Source organism: Engraulis encrasicolus, chromosome 14, assembly GCF_034702125.1.
Source record: "Engraulis encrasicolus isolate BLACKSEA-1 chromosome 14, IST_EnEncr_1.0, whole genome shotgun sequence".
Lineage (NCBI taxonomy): Eukaryota > Metazoa > Chordata > Actinopteri > Clupeiformes > Engraulidae > Engraulis > Engraulis encrasicolus.
This window is the reverse complement of record NC_085870.1, coordinates 39954954-39962453: the sequence shown is the minus strand read 5'-3', so window position 1 is coordinate 39962453 and position 7500 is coordinate 39954954. Positions and strand designations below refer to the sequence as shown.

At 48.6% G+C, this 7500-nt stretch overlaps 1 protein-coding gene across 2 annotated transcripts in view; it reads left to right on the top strand.

Annotated features, from left to right (window-relative positions):
• The window catches only part of pax7a (paired box 7a), an 84371-nt gene that overhangs the window by 41012 nt on the left and 35859 nt on the right, over positions 1–7500 (top strand). For both annotated transcript variants that reach the window (XM_063215728.1, XM_063215727.1), the window contains exon 6: positions 7075–7240. In XM_063215728.1, coding sequence (XP_063071798.1) covers positions 7075–7240 — 166 coding nt within the window. The remainder of the gene's footprint in view (positions 1–7074; positions 7241–7500) is intronic.

The window sequence follows — 7500 nt, the reverse complement described above, 5'->3', positions numbered from 1 at the left end:
TCTGGCAATTATAATTACTATGCTCTTCAAGCGACTTCATAGAAGGCCTGCCTTGTGTTGGTGTTTTGTACATGATATTCAGTTTGAGTATGGCACAATGCAGTGCAGTGAGTATAATTCAGATGAAATCCAAAGACTACTGTTAATGCTTAATATTTTGCATGTTTGTAAAATTTGCTTTCTGGCTGTCTGGCAAGCTTCCATGCTAGAATAGCACGTCAGTCATCACGTAAGGTACTGTGGACCCATAAAATTCGTGGGGCCTGGCCGTACCAAAGTAACCCGGAGCAATAACTCTGGACTGCTGGACTGGACTGAGCTTATGCCTTCTGTGCTGGCTCTTTGGCTGCCTCTCTCTGGTCATGCCAAGGATCCTGCTGTGCTCTCCTCCCGTGCTGCCATGGCCCATGGGCATGCAGGGATACAGTAACCCAGACAGAGAGAGAGAGAAGAATGGAGAGAGTTTATACAAAAAGAAGAGAAGAGAAGAGAAGAGAAGAGAAGAGAAGAGAAGAGAAGAGAAGAGAAGAGAAGGGGAGGGGAGGGAAGGGAAGGGAAGAGAAGAGAAGAGAAGAGAAGAGAAGAGAAGAGAAGAGAAGAGAAGAGAAGAGAAGAGAAGAGAAGAGAAGAGAAGAGAAGAGAAGAGAAGAGAAGAGAAGAGAAGGGAAGGGAAGAGAAGGGAAGAGAAGAGAAGAGAAGAGAAGAGAAGAGAAGAGAAGAGAAGAGAAGAGAAGAGAAGAGAAGAGAAGAGAAGAGAAGAGAAGAGAAGAGAAGAGAAGAGAAGAGAGCATTGATATGGGAATAATAGCGAGAAAGATAAACGGTGCAAGATACAGAACCCAGACAGAGAATGACGAAGAGGAAGAAAGAGCGAGAGACATAGAGAGACAGGACAAAGGAATGGAGAGAAGCAAGATGAAGAAAAAACAAAAGACAGAAGAGAATTGATATGGAATAATAGTAGTGAGAAAGATAGAGGGAGAAGGGAAAGGGGAAATGTGACGGAGTGGGACAAGAAAAGAAAGGGAGGGGAAAAAATGGATATTGAGGAAATCAGATTGGGAAGTCAAGCAAATGAAAGACAGAAAAGAGGAAGGGCAAACAGATGTGGTGTCAAACAAAGACAAGCGAGAAGACAAAGTAATTCACTCACAGCACTCTCGCTCTCCATAGCCACACACCACACACGCACACACGCACACACGCAGAGCCATGCAGAGGAATTAGCCAGGCTTACAGTAAGGCCAGACAGAACAGACAGGAGGGAGAACAGAGAGAGAGAGAGAGAGAGAGAGAGAGAGAGGGAGGGAGAGGGAGAGAGACAGAGAAAGAGAGAGGCGACGCTCCAAGGTGACTCTTTGTGATCCGGCACCAAATCCAGCTCAGCCTTTCCTCTCCTCTCCTCCCCAGCCACACGCCACGTTGCCTACAGAGGCTTCCACCACAGTTATCACAGGCCATAAGCGTAGACACATGCAGTACAGTATAGTACATCCAGCACGGCATTCAGCGAGGTCCTTGGGTTTTGTTTTTTTGTTTTTGTTTTAGCAGGGGTGTGTGTGTTGGAGAATTGAATTAAACCCCAGCCTTCGCAGAGATCCTTCGTTGCCAGTTGCTACCATGGTGCAATGGATGCTAGCTAGTGCAGCCCAACCTAAAATCTAAAATGTGGGCTACCTAAACTTCCCTCTGCCACCTTGAAAAGATAATGGATACGTTCAGTGCCACACTTTCCTCAGTACAAGTGTCTATTAAAGTCAATTTCAATGATTTATGAGCAGGTAAACAGACTTGTGTCACCTTATTCGTCTTTTGAGTGCAAGTGCACAGTAAGAGGCCGAGGCAAGAGCCAAAGCCCTTCCTAAGTGGTCCCACTCACATACGCGCACTGCCTAGCTTTACTCTCATTTCAAAATCTAAAGAGTAAGGCCTAATTTGGTGCCTGGGTGTTTGCCCGCCTTAATTCGATAGAGAGTGCCCATCCCAGTGGCATTTACCATTAAGTGTGTGTGTGTGTGTGTGTGTGTGTGTGTGTGTGTGTGTGTGTGTGTGTGTGTGTGTGTGTGTGTGTGTGTGTGTGTGTGTGTGTGTGTGTGTGTGTGTGTGTGTGTGTGTGTGTGTGTGTGTGTGTGTGTGTGTGTGTGTGTGTGTGTGTGTGTGTGTGTGTGTGTGTGAGGGCCTGTCTGCGGGCCATCAAAGGGTTCTGGCTAAATTCACTTAGACAGACGGGCTTCAGTGGCTGGGCCTTGTGATGAGGGCAGACGGGGCCGCACACTTGGAGCCAAGACGCCACCACCACACACACACACACACACACACACACACACACACACACACACACACACACACACACACACACACACACACACACACACACACACACACACACACACACACACAGACTACACAGGAGCACACTGTGCTCATCCTCTCTCTCTCTTTCTCTCTCTCTCTCTATCTCTCTCCCTCTCTCTCTCTCTTTCTCTCTCTCTCTCTGTCACACAGTCAGACACACACATCACCCACTACAGGGACTCACACACTGCTCACTGCAGACGGGGCCGCCCACTTGGAGCCAAGACGCCACCGCCACACAGACACACACACACACACACACACACACACACACACACACACACACACACACACACATTGACACACACACACACACACATTGACACACACACACACACACACACACACACACACACACACACACACACACACACACACACACACACACACACACACACACACACACACACAGACAGGTCGAGAGATGTCCCCATCCAGGGACATCATCATAGGGCCGTCAGCCCTCCTCCCGAGTAGTTGAAGGTGACTGCAATTACAAACAGAGCAGGGCACGGCAGGGCTGAGACTGGAAGGCTGGTAGACACAAGGCGATGGGCCTGGGCACGGCATGGCAGGAATTTAGGACATTTTAGTTCAGTGTCAGGTTTTATTGGGTTTTTATGTTGCTTGTTGAATTAAAAGTTATTTTCAAGAGTCTCATGTTTGACGTCTTGAACAGCAACAACGAGATAAATGGGAAGAGATGGCAGGACATTTGGGGTGAAACAGAAAGAAGGAGCACTGTCTTCGTTTTCCTTGTTATTATGTTATGTCATTTTACGATTGTCAGTAGCGCAAAAGTACTTTACCATATTAACTACTACAAAGTGCCATCTTGTCCTGAAACAATGGAGGAGAAACGTAGCGGTAGCCGGGGTGTGGGGTGGTGGGTAGGGTGGTAGGAAGTGTCTTCAGACATGAAAGAGCGGAGAGGGTTAGGGGTGGAGTGCAGAGGTCGAAGGTGAAGTGTCACTGATCTTGGGGGGATGGAAAAGAGGAAGAGTAGTAGTGTCCTTCCAGAACCCCCACCTCACTCACCCCACCAAATAAACACACACACACACACACACACACACACACACACACACACACACACACACACACACACACACACACACACACACACACACACACACACACACACACACACACACCTCTCTCTCTCTCTCTCTCTCTCTCTCTCTCTCTCCTCTCTCTCTCTCTCCTCTCTCTCTCTCTCTCTCTCTCTCTCTCTCTCTCTCTCTCTCTCTCCCTCCACTTGTAACAGATCCACTTGTGCTTGTAACTACCCTTCACACATTGTTAAGTCAATACCAGTAAGCAGCAGAGAGAATAGTGAAGAATAGCTTAGTAATCTATACTCTGTATCTGTAACTCGTATCTCTCCGTCCTTTCACACGGGCCATCACTGCTTTGACAGTCCTGTTCTCCACTTGAGATCCTTCGCAGAGATCCTTCGCAGTTGCCTTAAAAAGACTAAGGGTTGGTGTGTGTGTGTGTCTGCTTGTCTGCGTGTGTGCTTCTGTGTCTGTATGTTTGTGTATGAGTGTTTATACACAAAATATATTTTGTGTTATTTCACCTGTTTCTGTGAATGATCAGGAATATTATGTCCATGTAACTATGGGTGTATGGCCTCTCATAGAACAACTACTACTGTGTGTGCCTGTGTGCATGTGCGTGCAGGCGAGAGTGCGTTTGTTTGAGTTTGTGTATGTCTGTTTGATTTTTAAGTGTCTGTCTATGTGAGCAACAGTCACTTCAGTCACATCAACCAACAACACACACACACACACACACACACACACACAAACACACACACACACACACACACACACACACACACAAACACACACACACACAAGACTTTTTGAGTGTGAGTGCCCTTGTGTGTGCTCAGCTCACCGAAAAAAAAGAAAAGAAAGAAAAAAAAGAAAGAGTGTGGATCTCATTAAATAGGGACGCCCCCTCTTTGTGCTCCCCCTTCACCCGGGCTGCCTTGAGCCGCCATTGTCCCCCTCCTCTTTCATGTGGGCCCACAAAGGGCCCGGCCCATTTAAGACACAGCGCTAGATGAACTGCGCTGACAGTGTATTAAGCTCTGATGAATTGCCCGAGCGAGGAGGGGGCAAGGGAGGGGACCGGAGGGGACCGGAGGGGAGGAGAGAGGAGGACCAAGGGAGGGGACCAAGGGCAGAGCAGAGCAGGGGAGGGGAGGAGAGGGCTTTGCAACAGTAGCGGCAGAGACAGGAGGAGCAGGAGGGAGGTGGAGAATGAGGCAAGGGAGGGGAGAGGAGGTGAGGAGAGAGCTTTGTGGAGTTGCCGCAGTAGTGGAAGAGGAGAGGAGCGAGGTGTAGGGGGTGGAAGCAGGAAGCATATGTTGGAGGAGGTTTTGGGGTGGATGATGGAGAGCAAGGCGGCACTGCTCAACCTCTGCTGTGCCTGGTGCCCATCCTTGCAGGAATAGCGGAGGAGGAGGAAGAGGAAGAGGAGGAGGGAGATGTTGGAGGTAGAGGAGGTGTTTGGGTGGAGGGTGGAACAGGTGCCCAGCCTTTAGGGCTAACGACCATTGGTAGGCGTTACAGCGTTAGCAGAGGAGGAGGGAGGTGTTGGGAAAGAGGAGGAAGGTACTGTGGTGGGAAAGGAGGTGTTTGGGTGAAGTTTTAGACAGGTGGAGGAGGAGGTGTTGGAGAGGAGGTGGGGAGTTTTAGACAGTGCTGCTCAATCTCAGGCAGCAGGAGGAGGAGAGAGAGAGAGAGAGAGAGAGAGAGAGAGAGAGAGAGAGAGAGAGAGAGAGAGGAGGGAGGAGGGAGGAGGCGTTTGGAGAGGAGGTGGGGAGTTTAGGCTGCGGTGATGCTCAAATTCTGCTCCGCGCCTGGCGCTCCGTCCGGGGTCCTTGTTCCGGGGAAATGGAGCAAGATGCTGACTGCTTGGCCCCCACGGGTGGCTCACCCCCTTTTCACTGGCCCTTAACCATATTCATGTTTAGCCCCAGCAGAAGGCTTGCCTTTTCTTTTATTCTTAATGGGTAAATTGTGGTGCATCAGGGTAGAAAAAAGAGACGGTGTAGGCTTCATTTCACTCCTATGGAGACTTATTCACTTATACATTCAGCCAGTGTTTAAACCTACAAAATGGAGAAGGGTGTGTGTGTGTGTGTGTGTGTGTGTGTGTGCGTGTGTGTGTGTGTGTGTGTGTGTGTGTGTGTGTGTGTGTGTGTGTGTGTGTGTGTGTGTGTGTGTGTGTGTGTGTGTGTGTGTGTGTGTGTGTGTGTGTGTGTGTGTGTGTGTGTGTGTGTCTGCGTGTGTGTGTGTGTGTGTGTTTAGGCGTGATTAGTCCAATGTATGCCTTTAGGAAGGAGCCACATGGTTTTGTCTCCCGTTGGCTTCAGAAGAAAGTTTGGGAGTGGGATGCACTCACTTAACCTCAATTAAGTCAAGGAATTGCTGCATTGAAGTTAGTCGTGTGTGATAAAATGTGGTCTCGTGAGAGAAAGTGAAGCAGCCTGTGTGCGCCATAGTGTATGTTTGTCTACATTTTACTGCATTAGGAGAGGACAAACATTTTTTTAAAAAGAACATGGAGGAAGATGTATCTGTAAATAAACAAACCTACGCATAGAAAGTGAAGTGGTAAAATAAAAGACGATTTGATCCTTCAAAAAGATATGAGAGAAATAAAAGTGAAATGTCAAATCGTAAAATAATTAAAAGAAGGTTAGAAGAGAGGTGACTAAAAGGAGTCAAGAGATACGTGAAAGAGATTTAAGGGAAGGGGTGAAAGACAGAGACAGAAAGAAAAAGAGTGCATCAGAGAGAGAGAGAGATAGAGAGAAAGTGTCAAAGAGCGGAAATGAGGGAAATTGATGAAGAGAAAGAGAGAGAGATAAAGAGAGGGAGAGAGAGAGAGAGAGAGAGAGAGAGAGAGAGAGAGAGAGAGAGAGAGAGAGAGAGAGAAAGTGATAAATAAAGTCGGGCGGTTGGGGGTGAATGGGATCATGTCTCTGCTCCTCATGCCAGGGGCTATGGTGCTGGCATTCCTCACAGGAGCCCCCCTTTTCCTTCAAAGTGAGAAACAGGTTCACAAACATGCGGGAGCTGTCTTCCATGGAGATGAGGGGAGGCTGACCTATGACCCCCCTGAGCGGCCCCCCGATGACCCCCTGAGTGACTCAGGCACAGGGGAGGACGGCCAAGGGAGGGTCGTATTGACACAGACCCCAACCTTGGCCACTTAGGAAAAAAACAACACCACGGACACCACTTCCCACAAGGGCTACTAGAGTCTCCATCACCCACCCCTGACTCTTGTGTATGTGCGTGTGACTGTACACACACACACACACACACACACACACACACACACACACACACACACACACACACACACACACACACACACACACACACACACACACACACACACACACACACACACACACACACACACATTCTCTGAACTAGAAGTGGACTAATTGAAGGACGCAACTTGTCAATGTGCATGCATAAACAAACAAACACACACACAAACCCTTCTCTCACACGCCAAGCCTTTCTCTCTTTCTAAGCTGAATTTCTATTTTTTCCCTCCTCCTCCTCCTCCTCCTCCTCCTCCTCCTCCTCCTCCTCGTTCTCCTCCTCCACCTCCTTCTCCTCCTCCTCCTCCTCTTTCTCCTCCTCCTCCTCCTCCACCTTCTTCTCGCTCCGTCTTCCTCTGCAGGTGTGGTTCAGCAACCGGAGAGCCAGGTGGCGTAAGCAGGCGGGAGCCAATCAGCTGGCTGCGTTCAACCATCTGCTTCCCGGTGGCTTCCCTCCCACTGGCATGCCCACCTTACCCACGTACCAGCTGCCAGAGTCCAGCTACCCCGGCGCCACCCTCTCACAAGGTAGCACCTCCTCATTGCACTGAATTGAAATGAACTTAAAGGTGCACTGTGTAATATTTTTAGTAGTTAATTTCCAGAATTCATGCTGCCCATTCACAAGTGTTACTTTTTAAACTAATACTTACCACCACCACCAAATTCTAAGTATTCATTATGACTGGGGAAATTGCACTTTTCATACATAAAAAGGGGGATCTTCTGCATGGTCCGCCATTTTGAGTTTCAAGAAATAGCCATTTTTAGCTGCGAAAATAGCTGTG